The 20062-nt window shown below is 50.9% G+C and overlaps 2 protein-coding genes and 1 long non-coding RNA gene across 4 annotated transcripts in view; 2 read left to right on the top strand and 1 right to left on the bottom strand.

The window, feature by feature from the left end:
• Window positions 1–1765, top strand: part of THADA (THADA armadillo repeat containing) — a 332083-nt gene extending 330318 nt beyond the window's left edge. The window contains exon 38 of the mRNA XM_047067532.1: window positions 667–1765. Coding sequence (XP_046923488.1) covers window positions 667–1059 — 393 coding nt within the window. The 3' untranslated portion in view covers window positions 1060–1765. The remainder of the gene's footprint in view (window positions 1–666) is intronic.
• A 3562-nt stretch (window positions 1766–5327) lies between these two features.
• On the bottom strand, window positions 5328–16411 carry LOC124502911 (uncharacterized). 2 transcript variants are annotated; one of them, XR_006960086.1, is made up of 4 exons: window positions 15806–16411; window positions 15495–15584; window positions 15266–15408; window positions 5328–5846 (listed from the first exon to the last, which is right to left on the bottom strand). It is a non-coding gene; the product is annotated as an uncharacterized LOC124502911 (long non-coding RNA). The 2 variants fall into 2 exon arrangements; XR_006960085.1 differs by lacking the exon at window positions 5328–5846 and adding an exon at window positions 12953–13393.
• On the top strand, window positions 5354–9389 carry ZFP36L2 (ZFP36 ring finger protein like 2). Its single transcript, XM_047067533.1, has 2 exons — window positions 5354–5437; window positions 5957–9389. The coding sequence occupies exons 1-2, from the start codon at window positions 5387–5389 to the stop codon at window positions 7403–7405; spliced, it is 1500 nt and encodes a 499-aa protein (XP_046923489.1). The 5' UTR covers window positions 5354–5386; the 3' UTR covers window positions 7406–9389.
• Window positions 16412–20062: the final 3651 nt, after the last annotated feature.

Below are 20062 nucleotides of genomic sequence, written 5' to 3'. Positions count from 1 at the left end.
CCCCTCCAGGTGAGTCAACAGATAGGGAAACTGAGGACCAAGAGAAGCAGCAAAAGCATCTTGTCAACTGAAATTTGTATCCGTCCATCAGTGTCTGACTCAGCTAGCTCTCTTGACATACCCAACAGGCCAAGAGCTGAAAAAGCAGCCTGTTTATGGGAAATGTGGAGACAAGATTAAGTGTCTGTAAGAAAATAACCTTGAAAGTCCCCAGCCTTATAGAAATTTGGTTCCATATTCAGAGTAGTGCCTCATATTTGGTAATCCTTTGCTGTTTCTTCTGCTGAGATTTCTCCTCCTCCCCCTCTCTCCAATTTCTAGAGGCACCTTTGGTTCTAGGGCCCACTCCCATGTCGAGGTTCCCTTTTCAACAGCAGGCCCCCAAAATATCTTGACTTGAAACCACAAACACATCTTTATCAAAGGTCATGTTAAGTCTGGGGAAGAAAATTCCTCCCTGGTGGAGAAGTACAGCGAAATGAAAATAGAAAGTGACCTTCTCAGCTGCGAGTGGCATGTATATGTGGGTGCTGACAGGCAAGAGTGGGCCTTCCCTCAGGAGGGGGAGGGGACATACCTCCTCTGAGTCTGGCCAGACTCTGGTCTGGATTGGAGCCTGTCGACATCCCCTGTAATGTTGACTTTGGGCTTTGTCATTCAATCTAGGTGGAAGACTACCTGTTTGAAAAAGCAGAAATCAACTTTTGGGCTGAGACCCTGACCTTCGTGAAGTACCTCTACAAGCACCTCTCCCATCTCCTCTCCAAGTCCAGCTGGTGTCCCCTCAGCCCTGAAAGCCTCCGTCATCTTCACAGGACAGCATCAGAGCAGTGCCACCTCCTTTCCCAGCTCTTCAGAGAACTGCCACCAACTGCTGAGTTTTTGAAGACGGTGGAATTCACAAGACTGCGCATTCAGGAAGAAAGGACTTTGGCTTGCCTGAGGCTGCTGGCCTTTCTGGAAGGAAAGGAGAGGGAAGACACCCTTGTTCTCAGTGCTTCGGACTCTGTTGCAGAAATGAATCCGTTCACTCTTGCAAGAACAGAAACAGCTTGTTGAAGAAAGAAGACTTTTGGGGGTGGGGGGGTGCGGATTATTCCCCCACTAAATCTGCAGGAAACGTGTTGAACATAAATTCAAATATTTTCTCCCCTTCATGAGTCTAGTCTTCTGTCCCTTCCTACAAAGGAATTTTTCTTCAGCTCACTCATTCAGGGGAGCCTGGTTTATTGCAGCTACTGTAGGAAGTGTGGCTACCACGTTGAATATTTACTCTGTTCCCAGGTGCAGGCCACCTGCAGACCTGAATTCGCCTTTTTCTTCCCCCACAGCCTCTAACGTCCAGGCATAGTCAGCCCACATTTTCTGTGAATTGACTGTACAGAACTAGGTTTTAGCTCGTGACTTTCTCTCCTCTTTCCCACTGAATAGAAGAGCTGGATTAGTTGGCAAACAGCCCACTGGGTCAGAACTCTAAATTTTATTCCATTTTAGCTACAGCAGAAGTATGTTCCAAATGTTGGATCCTGGGAAAATTATAGATCTACTTCATAGAGATGGTTTTGTTTTTACCATCTACATGTTCAAGTCCTGCAGCGACCTGCACATGACGTCTGATTTATTAAAAGAGCTCCTACCCACCAAAAGTGTTTCTGGCAATGCTAGGAAACTTCGATGTTGCCACCCAGTGAAAGCCTAGACCCTTGGCTGTGAGAAGGAAATCCAGGGAAAGAAAAGCCAGAATAAATGACTTGTTTTATTCCTACGCTGTTTACTGTCATTTTCTTGGTGGCAATAAAAGATTCTCATTTAAGATATCAGAAAACACAATTATCCATTTCAGTGTTTGAATCGAGCAACTTTAAGGTTTTTCTGCCTTTTCCAAGCCCAACCCAGCCCTCTGCCTCAGACACCCAGCAGGTGTCGCTCTTGCATACATTTTTGCTTCATTGGCTTGCCATTTTTTCCTTCTCACTTCAGAATGAGTGTTATCCACAGACAGCTATCTTGAAATTCATAGCTTGGATTGGTCAGAGCCTCATCCATATTCATTTTTCATCCTGGTTATCAGAATGATACCAGCTTTTAGGTACTGTAAATATTTTTAAATACTTCTCAGGTGAGCAATCACTTGGAACTACGTTATTGATGTTTGACGGTCTGAAGGGGCAGTTTAAAAGAGAGAAAGTTTGGTATCATTTCCTACTGCAGAAAAGCTCGTATTTCAAATGTGTTTCTCTTTAAAAAAAACCACCTAACACTAAAAACACAGCCATACTGGAAGTACAGAAAAATAGCTCTGTAGGAAAAGGCAAGGAAAGGAGTAAACTTAGAATCCAAAGTTTTGTCCTAAAGAGAGCAGGAAATTCCCTAGGTAGTTTTGGACTATTCGGCTCAAAATGTGTTTTTTTGTGATCCTGAATTAATTAGGATCCTGTGTAGCCCACACTTGATGGTAAGTTGCCAGTCTAACATTTCTTTTTGTTCTGAGAAGGACTGACTGGGTCAGAAGTCAGGAAATTGTTGGCATAATGCAGTGATGACCATGTTTCAATAACTATGAAACTGGCCCCAGTAAAGCCCAACTCATTGGAAACGGCCAGCGTTCCTTTTCTCTCCATTTAAAATGAAATAAAAGCAGATACATAATAATAAAAGCACCTTATACCAGCAGGTGCTCTTTACCAAAACATGTACCATAGCATATGTACATGTTATCTCTAGGATCCTTCTACCAAGCCTGCAAGTGGGTGTTCTCATGGCTGCGGACTGGGAACTACCCCAGATTTTGATGATGGCTGGCTGTGGCCAGCCTGGGAGGACAGGAGGGACAGAAGTTTCTACTGGTTTTATATCTGAAATCTTAATACTGACCTACAATAGCAGTAAAATGGCTGTTTCACACTTGCCTGATGCATTCCCAGGGGAATCTTAGAATACTACTATCAGGGCAAACCTCAGACTCCATGTTTGGGGTCATTTCAACAAAGAACAAAACAGAACAGTTGGGGTTCTTGAGTGCTCTGGGCTGTGTCAGCCACAGCTGCCTGGGGGCCAGTGCAGGCTGGGTGGTGCAATCACCCAGATTGAAGCAATCCCCTCTTCCGGGGTCATTGCTCTTGGCTCCAAGCTAGATGGTCCAAGATTTGGTGCCCCTCAGGTCTGCATGCATGATCCTGTGGACCTCTACCCATCTGGCCACAGTCCAGAGACCCGGCTGTCTCCATTTTTATGCTTTGTCAATTTATTTTAATAAATGATATGGATTTATACCTGTACATCTTTTACACACTTTAACAGATAACGCATTTGCACCTTGACAAGGGTGAGAGATGAGTAAAGCAGGAATTATCTTAGTTTTACAAGGAAACCCAAGTACCAAAGAGATTATGTGATTTGCTTGAGACCACATGACTTGGAAAGGGCAGCGCCTGAACGCCAGCCCTGGGTTTCTGGTCCTAAAGTGCTTGCAGCCCACTGCAGACTCTAGCTCTCTGAGTGGGTGCTTAGGGAGTGACAGCAGGGGGAACTGCATGCAAACTGAACTCTGAGGCGTCAGTTCCATGAGTGACAGGCCTAATGGTTTATTCCCCCACTTCCAGGTTAACGAATGGAAATGACCAAGAGGAAACAAGAAATAACCTCAATTTGGGAAAGGGGGCGTGGGTTGCTTCCTTCCCTAGAGGGAACTGGGCTTTCCAACTTAGGCCCAAATGAAGCCTAAGCTACCAGGTGTGCGAGATCATGGGCCGGCTCCAGGTTTTGGCAGCATATGTTTAGACGAGTGATAAGTGTCCTGGCCTAGACCCCACATCTGCCCGACCGGGCTGTCAGCGGCTTTTGCCTAACTGAGCGCTAGGGGGGGCTGTCTGCCCCGTACCCTTGAGGGGGCCCCTTGGCAAAGGCATTACCCAGAGCAGGGCTTTGGGGTGTGGGACTGGTGAGAAGGGGGAAAAAAGAGGGCAAGCCCACCTTGAGCGTCCTCGACGCCCTGTACTGCCTGGGCAGTTGGCCGGCCTCAGCCCGAGCCTGCGGCTCACCACGAGCTAAGGCAGGGCGCGGCGCCCCCAACGGCCAGGGAGGAAAGGGACGTGGAGGGCACGCCCGGCCACGGCCGCGGCGGCCGGGGAGCCTCAGCCGGCAGCTGCACCCCATCCCCTGGGAGGGCTGGGGAAGGCCGAGCTGACCGGCGGACGGACGGGGTGGCGGGAAGTCGCCTCCAGGCCTGCGCAGCTCTCCTGGCCTTTCCTCCCGTCCTCCCAGCCGGCTCCCCCGCCCGGGACGCCCCGCGCCACTCCGCGCCTTTGGCCCTAGCTCAAGGTCTTGTGATGTGATTAGCAAAGCCAGCGCCTTGTCCTCAGACACTCAGCCCTGCCCTGCAGGCCCCGGCGCTCAAGCCCTGTTTACTGCAGCCTGGGCGGGGACGGGGGCGGAGAAACGGGCCCAGGCTCCTCCGGGCGAGACTGCCGCGGCAGCCGCCCGCGTGGCCGCTCCCGCCCCCACCCCCACCGCGCCTCCACGTGCAATCGGGATGGAGCCACCACCCACCGGACGCAGGCCCAGAGCCCCCGCCTCCCGGCCCAAGCACCCTTTGCAAGCCAGCCGGGCCGCACGGACGGTTGCAATATTCTTGCATTTTGCAATTCCCGCGCCCAGTATAAAACCGAGAGTGGGAGATAAAAGCTTCGCAATTTCGCCTAGCAGGATCCGGCGCGAGGAGACAAGTCCAGGGCTGCAGAACTCTGGTCACTTTAAACGTGCAGTGGATTTCCAACAGGGCAGCCCCCAGAGAAGAGGAGCCTTATCTTCCCGCCGCCACCCAGCAGCACCCAACAGGGCCGAGCTCTCCACGCCGCCCCGGGCGCCCCGGCAGCCTGCCCCGCCCCACGGCCTCCCGCCCCCTCCCCCGGAGAAAAAAAATTGGCGGCGGCCAATGGGAGGCCACGAAGGCGCTTGACGTCCGCGAGCCGGCGGGCGGCGTTGCCTGGAGACCCCGGCGGGGTCAGCGTTCAGTCCCCTCCTCCGGCACGCCCGCCTAGCCGCTGCCGCGCTCCCGGGCTCTATATAGGGCGCGCGCTCGCGGGCCGCGGAGTTCCAGCAGTCCGCGAGCTGTCGTCGGCTCCGCGCGGGGGGGGGGGCGGGCCGGGCACCCCGGGGCGCGGAGGAGCGCTGTTTGCTTCTCCTTTCCCCCCACTCCGCACTCCCGGGCACCCTCAAGCCAGTCCACGCTGCTTCCCTCTTCCTCTTGTCTCGAACCCCGGCAAACTTTCGGTTCCTCCCCCGCCCCTCACCCGTTATTCGTCGTGGCTCGAGCCCGGCCGCGCCGCCCCGAGGGCTCCTCCGGACCTCCCTGCCTGCAGCGCCGACCATTACAGGATCCAGAAACATGTCGACCACACTTCTGTCTGCCTTCTACGATATCGACTTCTTGTGCAAGGTACGCGAGGGAGCAAGGAGGGAGTAAAGCGGGCAGGCAGGAAGCCCCTCGAGTTTTCAGACTTTGCCTCTGCCCTCGGCTTTTGGGGCACCCATCCCCACCTTGACTTCGGGGTCGGGAAAAATCCTGGAGTTTGCTGTAGTGTGTGCTCGTGCCTTGTGGGCGGGGAGAAGGAGCTGGGAGGAAGGGCAGGGGGGAGCCGCTGTCGCTGTTTAGTTCCTCCGGCGCCGACCGCGGCCACGCTGCCCGGGGCTTCCCGGACGGGGTTTGCGCCGCCCAGACTGGCGGCCCACGGGCTGAGGATCACATGTCTAAACCGAGCGCGGCCTGGGGTGGGAGTCGGCTCCTCCCAACGCGAACATGATTCTTTTGCGCGTGTAGGGGCGGAGGGTGGGGGCCGAATCGAAATCTGCAAAAAGGAAGAAGAATCAGAAGGCTTGGAAGTTCCTCTGCAACTCGCCCCAACTCTTCCCTCCCTTTCCATATTTCATCCCGTCCTCGCCCCCCTCCTTTTGGCAGACGGAGAAATCCCTGGCCAACCTCAATCTGAACATGCTGGACAAGAAGGCGGTGGGGACGCCCGTGGCCGCCGCCCCTAGCTCGGGCTTCACACCGGGCTTTCTCCGACGGCACTCGGCCAGCAACCTGCACGCACTCGCCCACACCGCGCCTAGCCCCGGCAGCTGTTCGCCCAAGTTCCCGGGCGCGGCTAACGGCAGCAGCTGCGGCAGCGGGGCGGCGGGCGGCCCGGCCTCCTACGGCACTCTCAAGGAGCAGTCAGGGGGCGGCGGCACGGCCCTGCTGAACAAGGAGAACAAATTCCGGGACCGCTCATTCAGCGAGAACGGAGAGCGGAGCCAGCACCTCTTGCACCTGCAGCAGCAGCAGCAGCAGCAGCAGCAGAAGGGGGGCGGCGGCTCCCAGATCAACTCCACGCGCTACAAAACTGAGCTGTGCCGGCCCTTCGAGGAGAGCGGCACGTGCAAGTACGGCGAGAAGTGCCAGTTCGCTCACGGCTTCCACGAGCTGCGCAGCCTGACCCGGCACCCGAAGTACAAGACGGAGCTGTGCCGTACCTTCCACACCATCGGCTTCTGCCCCTACGGCCCGCGCTGCCACTTCATCCACAACGCCGACGAGCGGCGGCCCGCGCCGTCGGGGGGCGCCTCCGGGGACCTGCGCGCCTTCAGCGCGCGTGACGCGCTGCACCTGGGCTTCCCCCGGGAGCCGCGGCCCAAGCTGCATCACAGCCTCAGTTTCTCGGGCTTCCCGTCTGGCCACCACCAGCCCCCCGGGGGCCTCGAGTCGCCATTGCTGCTCGACAGCCCCACGTCGCGCACGCCGCCGCCACCGCCCTCTTGTTCCTCGGCCTCCTCCTGCTCCTCGTCCGCTTCGTCCTGCTCCTCGGCCTCAGCGGCCTCCACGCCATCAGGCGCCCCGACGTGCTGTGCCTCGGCGGCAGCTGCGGCCGCGGCAGCGCTTCTGTACGGCACCGGGGGCGCCGAGGACCTGCTGGCGCCGGGCGCCCAGTGCGCGGCCTGCTCGTCGGCCTCGTGCGCCAACAACGCCTTTGCATTCGGCCCAGAGCTGAGCAGCCTCATCGCGCCCCTCGCCATCCAGACGCACAACTTTGCCGCCGTAGCCGCGGCGTACTATCGCAGCCAGCAGCAGCAGCAGCAACAGCAGGGCCTGGTGCCCCCCGCGCAGCCTCCGGCGCCGCCCAGCGCGCCCCTCCCTGCCAGTTCTGCCGCGCCGCCCTCACCGCCCTTCAGCTTCCAGCTGCCGCGCCGCCTGTCCGAGTCTCCCGTGTTCGACGCGCCCCCTAGTCCCCCGGACTCGCTGTCTGACCGCGACAGCTACTTGAGCGGCTCCCTGAGCTCCGGCAGCCTCAGCGGCTCCGAATCCCCCAGCCTCGACCCCGGCCGCCGCCTGCCTATCTTCAGCCGCCTGTCCATCTCCGACGACTGAGGCAAGAGGGCGCCAGCGAGGAGGAGGAAGGGAAGGCTGTTCTGGGGATGTTGGAGGGCGCCCCTGCCGTCTCGACCCCCGTTAAGGGCGGGGTGGGGGAGGCACGGGAGTGGGGTTGGTGATAGGCCCTGAGCAGACTGCGGGCCGCACCGAGCACTTGGACTCGAACTTGTGTGCCGGGAGGGGCCTCCACCCCTCCCCTTTCGGTTTCCTCTTTTTTTTTTTTTTTTTAATTTTTATTATTACGAAGTTTCGTTCTTGTTGAGCAAAAAAGCCAACGAACTTTTGTATTGATGAACAAAATATTCACAACAGGGCAGTTGTGATGCGAACAGAACAAAGAACCAAACACTTAAACTTTTAGGTCTCCTATGAGTTTGGGACTTTAGGAAAAAAAAAATCAACCCAGCACCAGCAGCTACCAACCACCATTCCATATCTTCACTTGAAAGCATTAGTTACAGTCCAGATGTGGGAACTCTTATCTTGAGAGAAGTTCCTAATTGTCGTTTGTCTCAGACCAGTGTAAACAAACCAGCCAGCCACCACCTTGCTAAACTTATAAGCTTCTGGAATCCAGTATTCTACCAAGAATATGCCTTGATTGTAGTCTTCAGTGTGACAGGTTTTTGTTTGACACAACGTTCTATACGTCTGGGGAAAAAAAAAACAAAACCCTTGCATTCCAAAGTTTCATACCGGTTACTGGTTTTGTTGCCACCACTTAGTGGATGTTTAATTTTAGAACCATTTTGTCTGCTCTTTCTGGAAGCCTTGGGCAGAGCTTAGTTTGTAATCGTTGGGGGAATAACTGCTGAATTTTTAGCTGTTTTGAGTTGATTCGCACCACTGCACCACAACTCAATATGAAAAAACTATTTAACTTATTTATTATCTTGTGAAAAGTATACATTGAAAATTTTGTTCATACTGTATTTATCAAGTATGATGAAAAGCAATAGATATATATTCTTTTATTATGTTAAATTATGATTGCCATTATTAATCGGCAAAATGTGGAGTGTATGTTCTTTTCACAGTAATATATGCCTTTTGTAACTTCACTTGGTTATTTTATTGTAAATGAGTAAAAAAAATCTTAATTTAAGAGATTGTATGTAATATTTATTTCATTAATTTCTTTCCTTGTTTACGTAAATTTTGAAAGATTGCATGATTTCTTCACAGAAATCTATCCTGATGCTGTGGAAGTAGTTTGAGGAATATCTTATGAGTTTTCTTAGAATGTATAATGGTTGTAGCCCATCCAACTTTAAAGAAAAAAAAAAGGTGACCACATACTTTGCAATCAGGTTTAAATGTGGCATGCTTTTCTCATTCCAACTTTTGACATGAGCAAAAAAAACAAAAAAAAACCCATGTTTGTTTGTTCGTTCCACCAATTCTACTGTGACATACTCTGCATATAAAGACATGTAGCAATAATGGGGTGGGGGTAGCCTCACAGTGCCTTTGGAAGGGCCAGAACTTGCCTTAAATCTTCCTCAACCAAATAAGTATTTTTCTATTAGTGCTTGAGAGAATTTGAATGTAGGATGGGTTCAACTGCACAAAAGGAAAAGATATTTACCACTTTTTTTTTATATAGATATAAAGTGAAGAGGCCACCTCTTAGTGCTAAAATGGTATGTAGTACATGAATATGCCTTGTTTCATTACAGAAGATTCCAAAACTTGTACTATTTTTTTTGTGTGTGTGCGTAGAAAGGCAGGAATGCTTTCCTGGACAGCGGATGAATGAGCAGTAGCTTTAGTTTGTTTGTACGTAGGTACAGTTGGAGCACTATGTATGTATGGACTCTGGACTACTTTGACAGAAGTAGGTTTTTGAATGTAACAAGATAAGTCAACTTGAGTTGTAATATATTTTGGGGAAATCAGTTCACTACAGATTGTGGCTGTAAACATTGTACTGTAAATGTTTTGTAGTTTTCCCCCAATAAAATTTTTGGGAAAAAAGGTACTCATGTGTAAGCCAGCTTTTTTTTTTTTTTTTTTTTTTTTTTTTTTTAAACCAGAACATGGAGCCTCTTACCTTAATTACCACCACTTTTCCGGGCATTGCCCAGGCCTTGCAGGGGTTGGGAGCTAAGGTTTCCACGGGAGCTGGCAAGGTGAGAATTCAGAAAAGCCTGCCCCTATGTATGTTATAGCAAGCTCTTTTAGCTGAAAGAAAGTAATTATTTGGACTGTCAAGGGCATTAGTTAGCTGTTCCCCTTGGTAATAAGATGCATCCCAGTGTTGGCTGACTGGCTGGTGGCAGGCCCTGGCTCAAGGCCTGAGGGGGTGTGGCCCGCCTGTGAGTCACCAAGCGGATCACGTGTCTGCAGTGGCAGCTGAAGGTCCGATTTTTTTTTGCTGGGACACCCAGGGACCAGAACAGCTAGGGTGGGGAAGGGAGGAGGGTATCGAGGGCCACTAGAACGCTGAGCTGGAGAAGAGGGGGTTGGGTTACAAACTTTCTTGGGCTGGAGAACCAGGGTTTTGCCTCTACTTTGGGAAGGCTGGCTGTGTCCTTGTCCGGAGAGGAAGGAAAGGGGAGGAAGATTAAACAGGTCAAACTTATATCTGGGTAATGTTTGTTTATGCAGACAGCTTCCTCTGGGAGTGAGCACACACGTTATTTATGCAAAAGGATTTGTGTCTGCTTTAGGCGACTCTAAGTGGCCAGAAAGCAAATTCAACCCAGGCCTCTAGAAAAAGGAAGAAAAAAGAAAGGGCACCAATTTGTCTGCTGATTCGCACACAATTGAACAAAACCTTGGTAACTTTTTTCCCCCTACAATCCCCTTCGAAACTTCAAAATCAGGTTCATAAATCAACCCACATTTTTCCCTTCTCCCTCCTCCCACCCCTCCCACCCCCCAGTTCAGACACTTCTTCCAAAGTAGGTAAAAGATTTAGCGATAGTTTGTTTTCTTATCTGCAACAGCTGGGCCCTATCAACCACTGCTTGCACCCCTGTGCGGGGGCTCCCGTGTCTCCCAGCTGAGCGGGCGGGTGGGGGAGGGGCGGTCTGGAGCCCGCCAGGCCTCGGGCAGCTGTTTCACGTTAACTGGAGCGTTTTGGTGCTTGGCTGCCAAAGGGGATGGGGAACAGTTTCAAAGTTCTCCCAGATGCCCGGCCCCTGGCTAAGGGCCTCAGCCGTGGGGGGAGGGGAAGCCCGGGGCCGAGAAGGGCTCAGGCGGCAAGACCCTGCGGGCTCCCTGGCCTCTTCCCCATAAAGAATGTGCACTGGGAAGGAAAAGTCTAAAATGCGGTGCTATTTAGGCCAAGCTGCTTTCAAAGGCCTTGTTGCCACTTCATTCCAAAACTTATTTTTCTAAACAAGCACTTTTGATGGGCTGGAATGTCAGACTTGTTGGGATAAGCCACATTCATTTTTAAAAATTGGTTTGTTTGAGAGCCCGACTGCTAGGATCTGATGTTTTGTATTTGAGACTCAGTGGAGCATGGAAAGCTGGGGGGAATCATTCAGAAATTTCCTCTTGCCACAGATCAATGGAGGGTATATAGGTCATTGTCTTTCTGCAGCGGCTGGAATTAACAGCAAACAAAACTCTCTGCTATTGCTCGATCGCTCTTAGGAAAGTTTTCTTGTAAATTAAGGGGACTAGAAGTAAAAATTGCAAGTAAGGACAAGCCAGGATTCCTGTCACGGGCTGGAGAGCGGAACTGAAGTTGACTGGCTCCAAGACTGTGTTACACTCCAGATAAAATTCTTTTGCAGCCAGTTGTGAAAGTGAGCCCAGGATGCGAGGGTGTTTAGAATGTCTTCATAGTGGCATTGCCCTGGGCTGTTTGAAAATAAGGTATTTGGGGGGACGCCTAGGCGACTGGGTGGCTCAGTCAGTTAAGCATCTGACTTCGGCTCAGGTCATGATCTCGTGGCCTGTGAGTTAGAGCCCCGCGTTGGGCTCTGTGCTGACAGCTCGGAGCCTGGAGCCTGCTTCGGATTCTGTCTCCCTGACTCTCTGCCCCTCCCCCGCTTGCTCGCGCGCTCTCTCTCTCTCTCTCTCTCTCTCAAAAATAAATAAACTTAAAAAAAATAAGGTACTTTTTTAAGCAGCCTCAATTAGTACGTGCCACCTTCTAGATTATTTTAGAGAAGGGATGCATGCATGGACATATTTGCCACTCCTCACTCTGTCTGAATCGACTGCTGAGTATGTTAAAGGGAAAAAAAAAAGCCACAACACAAATGATTGAGGAGGCCAAAGCCCCCGCCACCCAGTGATGGGAATAGATGGGGATTTCAAGCCCTGCAGAGGTTCAGGAGTCCAGATAAAAGGTCCAGGCCTGGGAGGGCCCAGAGAAGGAAGGACAGACAGGCACAGCTCTTGGCCACAGGTCTGGCCCAGCAGAGGAAACTGGGTCTTAAAATCTGCCTGGAGGTCTGAGAAAACCTTCCAGGCTGGATGTGTGCAAGGAAGAAACCCTAGAGAGCATTTGAACTGGGAGGGAACCATCCCTAGATACTGCCCCCCACTTTAGCTCATGGTGACAAGAGCAAAGGAGAGATGACTCTGGCCAAGTCCTCTTGAAAGCACAAGTTGGGTCTCTGCACCTTCCTTGGCCTGAGTTAGGGGAGCCCATGGGACCCCTAGAGGTCGAGCCACAGCCAGCCTCCCCTTCCATCGGAGGACCGTAGCTACTCTCCAGTTGTCGTTACCTGATTTAATTGTGTTTATTTTTTTTGTTGTCCACACTCTGAGGAATGTGCAGACCCGTAGCCATCCAGGGCAGTTCCAGTTTTGTGCTGCTGGCAAGGCCAAGGAGGAAGGGAGGAAAAAGAGGCAGGGCCAGGGCCCAGAGGCCTGCCCAGGAGGAACCCTGCAGGCAGGAGGTAGGTGAGGGGCTGGGCAGCAGGAAGCCACTGCCCCTCCAGGGCCCACGCCTGCTTCAGTGGGTTCTCCAACCTCTCCTGACAGTTTTTGCTAAACCTGGAAAGCATATGAGTGTGTCTGTGTCTAAGGGTGTGTCTGTGTGTGTGGAGAGAGGTTTGTCAGGGCGTGTATCTGTGTCCTTGTGTGTCTAGCTGGGAGTGCACCTGTTCGAGGGTATCATTCTGTATGCAGGTGTTCAAAGTTCTGTGTCTGTATGCTATAGGGGAGCACTGGTACGTGAGGCTGTCGATATGTGTGTGGGGTATGTATGTCTGTAGAGCTTGAGAGTCCGTGGGTGTGAGTGTGGGTATGGGCTTGGGCGTGTCTGTGATTGTATGTGTGCGTAGGTATGTTCAGGGTATGTGTGTGTAGGTATGTTCAGGGGTCTGCCTGTGAGTGGGGGTCTGGATTTGGGTGCATCTGCTGCTGCTGCTGCTGTGTGTGTGTGTGTGTGTGTGTGTGTGTGTGTGTGTGCGCGTGGGTGGATACGGGTGTGTTCAGGGGTCTGTGTGTGAGTCGGGGGTCAGGGTTTGTGGCTGTATCTGTTGCTGTGTGTGTGTGTGTGTGTGTGTGTGTGTGTGCGCGCGCGCGCGCAGTGGATCTATGTGTGGGTGTATCTGTAACTGTTGCTGTGTGGGTAGGTGTGTGGGTCTGTGGGGTGTGAGGAAGGACCTGTGGGTGTTGCTGTATGTTTGGGTCTAGATGTGTCTGCATGGGGGTGAGAGTGTTAACAAACCTACAGAGGAAAAGCAGCCCTTTTTAGCAGGCCTCTTTCAAGTTAAAAACTGCTTTCAAAACCCGGAAATGGTGGCCAGGCTGTCATCTGCTTCCTGCAGGGGGGTGGGCAGAACAGGGCTGAGAGTGGGAGGGTGGCAGACAGGCCTCCAGACCTGCAGGGACCCCAGACCCACCTTACTGCTGGGCACACCTGTCAAGGACAGGCTGCTTGAGCCTGACTGCAGGGACATATTTAGAAACAATTCTCTGGTTGGAAGGGGAGGGGACCCCTTTATTTTCATCTGTACAGAAATAGCTCTCATCAGATAGGAGTTCTTATACCCTCTGGGGTGAGAAGCAGTTCTGAAATAGAAGGAAAGATATTAAGGATTTTAGACAGACAAGAAAACTCCTGAGCTCGCTGAAACCGAGTTTAAAATATTTCTCTAAAAATAAGCTTTGTTTTCCTTGTGGATTCCTCTGGCAATCGGGCCCTTGTGTCAGGGTGCTTAGCTGGCCTGCAAAGCCAGGCGGAATTTTTAAAAAAGCAAGTGTTTCCCAGCCATGGCCTTGGAAAGTTCTCTGTTTTCCATTTATTAAACTCCTAGTTTCCAGCTAATTAAAATTATTTTCAAATAAAACTCCTTAGCCTAGCAATATTTGACGAAACACAGAATTCCCAGTGACCCCTCTGCAGGAGGCTGAGCTGGGCCGGGGGTTGGCCTGTGACCCCTCCTCTGGGCCCTGTGCCAGTTTTATAGGAAGAAGGGGGGCCCTTTGAAATGCAAGTCCAGGGCCTGTGTCACCGAATCCCAGCACCCTCCTGGTGACAGGTGAGAGGCTGCTTGCAAGGCAGTCTCTGAGCCCCGCACCACTTGAGAAGGGACTGTGGGGTCATTGGGAACCTGCTGTTTGTCAACCCACACCACTGAGCATAGGAGGGGCACACTTTGGGGAGAACTCCACCGAGGTAAGCGACAGGTGATCCTGTGCTACCTGGTTGCCCCTTCCTGGCCTGGCTGCTAACGAGAAGCTTCAGGTCCAGTCAGGCCAGTGTGCCAGGACTCCAGGACTGCAGGACGTCCAGGCTCCCAATGGCTCCCATGGCTTCACCATGTGGTGAAGCAGAAATCAGAAACAATGCAGGGTAGGAGGCTTGTGTCATCAAGGGCCAGACCTGGTGTGATTCAGGCAGACTTGCTGCCCTGAGATCCAGTCCAGACATCCAAGGGATGGGGTGCTGGGGCTGTTGGCTGGGACCCTTCTACAATCCCACAGACCGTTCTTGGTTGTCTAGTATATGTCTGCACTGGGTAAACAGGTGAGCTGACAGCTGTCATCCCCTGCCTTCATGGAGTGCACTGTCATCAGTTGTCATCAGGGTTCATTCATGATGTGGCATGAACCAGCCTTCATTCCTTCGTGTAGCAGGATAATATTCCATTATACGGACACCACATTTTGTTTATTCACTCATCAGTTGATAGACATTGGAGTTGTTTCTGCTTTTTGGCTCTTGTTGAACAATATGGCTATAATCATCCGTGTACAAGTTTTTGTGTGTTCATGTTTTCTTTTTTTTTTTTAATTTTTTTTAATGTTTTTATTTTTACTTTTGAGACAGAGAGAGACAGAGCATGAGCAGGGGAGGGGCAGAGAGAGGGGGAGACACAGAATCTGAAGCAGGCCCCAGGCTCTGAGCTGTCAGCACAGAGCCTGACTCGGGGCTTGAACTCAGGGAGTGTGAGATCATGACCTGAGCTGAAGTCAGACGCTCAACCGACTGAGCCACCCAGGCACCCCTGTGTGTTCATGTGTTCAATTCTTTGGGCTATATACCTTGACGTAGAATTGCTGGGTCATATGGTAACTCTGTGTTTAACTTTTTGAGGAAGTGTCTTACTATTTTCCAAAGTGATACTTCGGTTTTCATAACTATTACAATAATATTAGTTTCCCCCTCTCGACCTCGTGCATGCTCCATGATGGCCACATAAGAAACTTCTACACTTGTTCACAATAGCCAAAAAGTGGAAACAACCCAAATGTCCATCAACAGATGAATAAATAAACAAAATGTGGTATGTCCTTTCAATGGGCTAGTATTTAGTCATAGAAAGGAATGAAGCACTGATACATGGAGGAACTGTAAAAACATTTAAGCGAAAGAAGCTGGACACAAAAGACCACATATTGTATGATTCCACTTCTATGAAATGTCTAGCGTGGGCATACCTGTAAGACAAAAAGTAGATTGGTAGTGGCCAGGAGCTAGCGGATCAATGGGGACCGACTGCTGATAGACGGGGTTTCTTTTGGGGTTGATGAAAATATTCTGGAACTAGATAATGGTGATTGTTGCACAACCTGTGAACATACTAAAATTTGTAGATTCATATACTTTAACCTGATGAGCTTTATTGTATACGAGTTATATCTTTATTTTTAGAAAATATATACTCACAGGCTGAAATCCAGGCTGCAAAAGGGAAGGAGAGGATACTGAGGGAGCCTCTGTCAGGGAAACTGACCTCACTTAGGATCCAGAAAGCCCCTACAAAAGTAAGAAAGGCAAAGTGTAAGTAACGGTAAGGCAAAGGGCCAATGAAAGAGTTTCCAAGTAAAAGGAGCAGCTGTGCAAAGGCCCTGTGGTTAGAGGATACATGGTTCCAGAGAGGGAAGGAAAGAGGATATGGTGCCAAAGGGTGGAGAACAGAGCAAGGCGGCACAGGATGGGGCTGGGGCAGTGAGCTCAGGCCTCAAAAGATCTCTCACCTGCCTTCTTCCCACCAATTCCTCCATGAGAACATCAGATTTTGGGTCAATGATTTCTCTCCACTGTTGTTTTTTCACATTATCCTCATGCTCCATCACAGTGTCATTCACCTCACTTCAGCTCATCACGTGGGCATTTTATCATCCCACATCATCTCAAGAAGAGTGAGTACAGTACAGTAAGAAATTCTGAGAGAAACCACATTCACATAACTTTTATGTGTATATGGCTGTAGTTCTGTCTTATTATTAGTTATTGTACATCTCTTACTGTGCCTAATTCATACGTGAAACTTTCTCATAGGCATGTATGCATAGGAAAAAACATAGCATATGTAGGGTACTACTTACGGTTTCAGGCATCCACTGTGGGTCTTGGAACGTATCCCTGTCCATAAGAGGGGACCACTCTATTATCGTTCTGCTTCATCACCTTTGGCTTTCCCTCCTCCTCCAGCTCATGCCCACAGGTCTTCTGGTGGAAATGCCTTAAAGATTCTAATAGCTACTATTTATAGAGCTTCTCTTGGTTTTTCTAATTGTTTTTAATGTTTATTTAGTTTTGAAAGAGAGCGTGAGCAGGGGAGGGGCGGAGAGAGAGACACACACACACACAGAATCTGAAGCAGGATCCAGGCTCTGAGCTGTCAGCACAGAGCTGGATGCAGGACTCGAACCCACAAACTGTGAGATCATGACCTGAGCCGAAGTCTGACACTTAACCAACTGAGCCACCTAGGTGCCCCTTGGAGCTTCTCTTATGAACTAAAGTTTTACATATGTTAAGGACAGTCCTTTATATCTCCCAAGACTGAGGTACTTTTACTATCCCCATTTCAAAGATGAGGAAACTGAGCTCAGTGTCGTTGTCATATGCCTGAAACCAGAAAGGCTGGAGCAAAATTCAAAGGAATCTAAACTGTTGCTCCTTCAAATCTCCTGGGGCTACTTCTCTCGCTCCTCTCTACCTGCCTTTTCTCACACTGTCTATAAACCCATATTTCCAAGAAGCCTTCCAGGGGTCCATTCCAGGGCAGTCTATTTCCTGCTTCATCTGTGCTTTTAAAATCCTACCAGTTTGGGGCACCCAGGTGGCTCAGTCGGTTAAGTGTCCGACTTCGGCTCAGGTCATGATCTTGCAGTTCGTGAGTTCGAGCCCCGCATCAGTCTCTGTGCTGACAGCTCAGAGCCTGGATCCTGCTTCAGATTCTCTGTCTTCCTCTCTCTCTGCTCCTCACCTGCTCACACTGTCTCTCTCTCTGAAAAATAAATGAACATTAAAAAACACACACACGCACACAACATTTTAATGCTAAAAAAAGGTTTAGGGGCACCTGGCTGGCTGACTCAGCCGGTAGAGCATGCAAGTCTTGATCCCGTGAGTTCAAGCTTGTGAGTTCAAGCTCCACACTGGGTGTGGAGATTACTTGAAAATAAAATCTTTAAAAAGTAAATAAGTAGGGGCACCTGGGTGGCTCTGTCAGTTAAGCGTCCGACTTCAGCTCAGATCACAGTTCATGAGTTCAAGCCCCACATCAGGCTCTCTGTCGTCAGGGCAGTGCCCGCTTCAGATCCTCTGCCCTCCTCTCTCTCTGCCCCTCACCCGCTCTCTCTCAAAAATAAATAAACATTAAAAAATAGTAATAAAGAAGTAAATAAATTTTTAAAAATAAAAAATGTTTAAAAAATCACGACCTAGTGTATCCCTTTCATCCCACAGATGAGAAAACTAAGGCTTAGAGAATGTGGGGGAACCCCTCTGGAGATTTTCCAATTTCTGGAAAATGAGATCACCCACCCCGCCTCAGGACACTCTTCCCAGGTGCGATCTGTGCCACAGGGCTGTGGGTAAAAATGTAAATATCAACTCTCACCAAGGCAGACCTAAATCCCTCTGGGCTGAGAGGCTCAGAGCGGCTGGTTTCTGGATGTTCTGTCCATCCAGCCTCTCAGGGAGGGCCTGGAGGGTCATTGGATGGACATGGCCAGGAGCTTACAAAGCACAGCCCTTTGAGCCCAGAGCTACTGCAGGAGCAGGGGCACGGGAGGGCTCCAGGCCGGTGTCACCACTGCTCTGCGAGAGGCCTAGTCACACAGGGACTACAACAGACCTCCATTCAAATCTCATTCCACTGCCACTCCCTGCCTGTGTAATCCTGAGCAAATCTCTGAGCCTCAGTCTCCTCATCTAGGAAATGGGAGGACAATGCTGTTCCTGCTATACGAAGCGCCCATGAGGGTGAAATATGATGCCACGTGTGAAGTGTCTAGGAAAAGCCCTCCCTGGTTCGGGGTCCCACAGATGAAACTGTGCAGACTAGCAGAGCAGTTAGCAAGCTGAAATGGCTGGTTGAAAGCTGAGCTTTGCTACTGCCAGCGGTGAGACCGCGAGCCAGCTGCCGATGCTCTCTGTGCCTCGATGTCCTCATCTATAAAATACCTGGCCTATTTCCTAGGGCTCTCATGAAGCTTAAGTGAATTAACTCATGTAGTGAGGATAGAACCTGGCACACAGAAAATGGACGTGGTGGGGGTGCGGCGGGAATGCGCACAATGGGTGAAGGGGAGTGGGAGATACAGGCTTCCAGTTATGGAATGATTAAGTCGCGGTATAAAAGGCACAGCATTGGGGCGCCTGGGTGGCGCAGTCGGTTAAGCGTCCGACTTCAGCCAGGTCACGATCTCGCGGTCCATGAGTTCGAGCCCCGCGTCGGGCTCTGGGCTGATGGCTCAGAGCCTGGAGCCTGTTTCCGATTCTGTGTCTCCCTCTCTCTCTGCCCCTCCCCCGTTCATGCTCTGTCTCTCTCTGTCCCAAAAATAAATAAACGTTGAAAAAAAAAAAAAAACTTTAAAAAAAAAAAAGGCACAGCATTGGGAATGTAGTCAACAGTAGTGTGACAGTGTTTTGTGGTGACATAGGGCAGTTGCACTTGTGAGCATAGTGTAACAATATAGACCTGTCAGATCACTGCACTGTGTACCTGAAACTAATGTAGCATTGTGTGTCAGCTAGACTGAATGAATGAATGAATGAATGAATAAATATATACATACATACATGCATGCATAAATGCAATATAACAATTTGTTATTGAATCTCTTGGTTTTTTTCCACACTTAACCAATAGACACGCAATCTGAGGGGGGTCAGGAAGGCCCCTAGCCCGCCTCTACCAAACTCCCCCAACCACACGAGGCTTACGGTAAGAGTGGCAACTGCTTTTCTACAGAAATTCTAGATATATCTGTGCTGTCCAATATGGTAGACACTAGCCACAGGTGACCACTTAAATTTAGTACCTATTAAACACAATTTAAAACTCCCTTCCTCAGTCGACTAGCCACATTTCAAGTTCTTGACAGCCACATGCACTGAACAGCACTACTATTCTAGAGTGTTCTGTAAAATGCAAATAACTATAAGGAAGGTAACCTCTAGCATCTAACCCTTGAAGGGTTGTCCTTTTCCAAAGCCAGTCCTGGGACATATCCATGACGCCCTTGATGGCTCCCCCTCCATCCCTCAGCCAAGAGGGTCCAAAATATCCCCAGACCACCTCTCTGTCCAGTGGACTGCCAGTGCCAGTGGAGGAGAAATGAAGGGACCACCCACTGCATGGTGGCCCCTCACAGCCCTGCCCGGCAGCCTGGGACCCACCTCCTCCCAGATGCCCCAGAGACGTGGACCGGCCTGCTCCCCCTGTCTCCACAGCTGTGATACCACATCCACCCAGTCACTGATACCAGAACCTGGCGTTCCCTCCACCCCTTCCCTCCTAGGCTTCCTGAACCTCATGACTCTGCTTTCTAACCATGCCCAGACACTGTCCTGTCCCCTCTCTCTGCCTTTACTGCCTCAGCAACTCAGGCTCCCCCTTTTGCCTGGACAGCGATAAAGCAGGAGCCCCCAGCTGTTCCTCCTCTCAGCCACCATTCCCCAGAGCGAGCTTCTAAAACACTTAGGCGATCACGCCCCTCCTGAGGGGTGCCCTCCCTGCCCTCCACCCCACCACCCAGTTCAAATCCAAGCTTCCACACATGCTGGATGAGGCCCTGCCTAGAAACCTGCTGCTTCTCACCTGCCCTGGAGTGCTGAGGGCTGCTGATTCCTAATGTTCTTCACACCCCTGGGCCCCGGGTCCCTGCCTGGAACACACCTGCCGTGTCCCCGTGCTTCCTCTGCTTCAGCTGAATCTCCATCTCAGATACGGTCCCTCCACCACCCCCCACCCCAGCCTCCCAGGGCCCTGCGTGGGC

Source organism: Lynx rufus, unplaced genomic scaffold (genome assembly GCF_022079265.1).
Source record: "Lynx rufus isolate CCGP_SWC_20201006 ecotype Redwood Valley unplaced genomic scaffold, mLynRuf1.p SCAF_8, whole genome shotgun sequence".
Lineage (NCBI taxonomy): Eukaryota > Metazoa > Chordata > Mammalia > Carnivora > Felidae > Lynx > Lynx rufus.
Note: the sequence above shows the minus strand (reverse complement) of the source record. Positions and strands in the feature narration are given on the sequence as shown.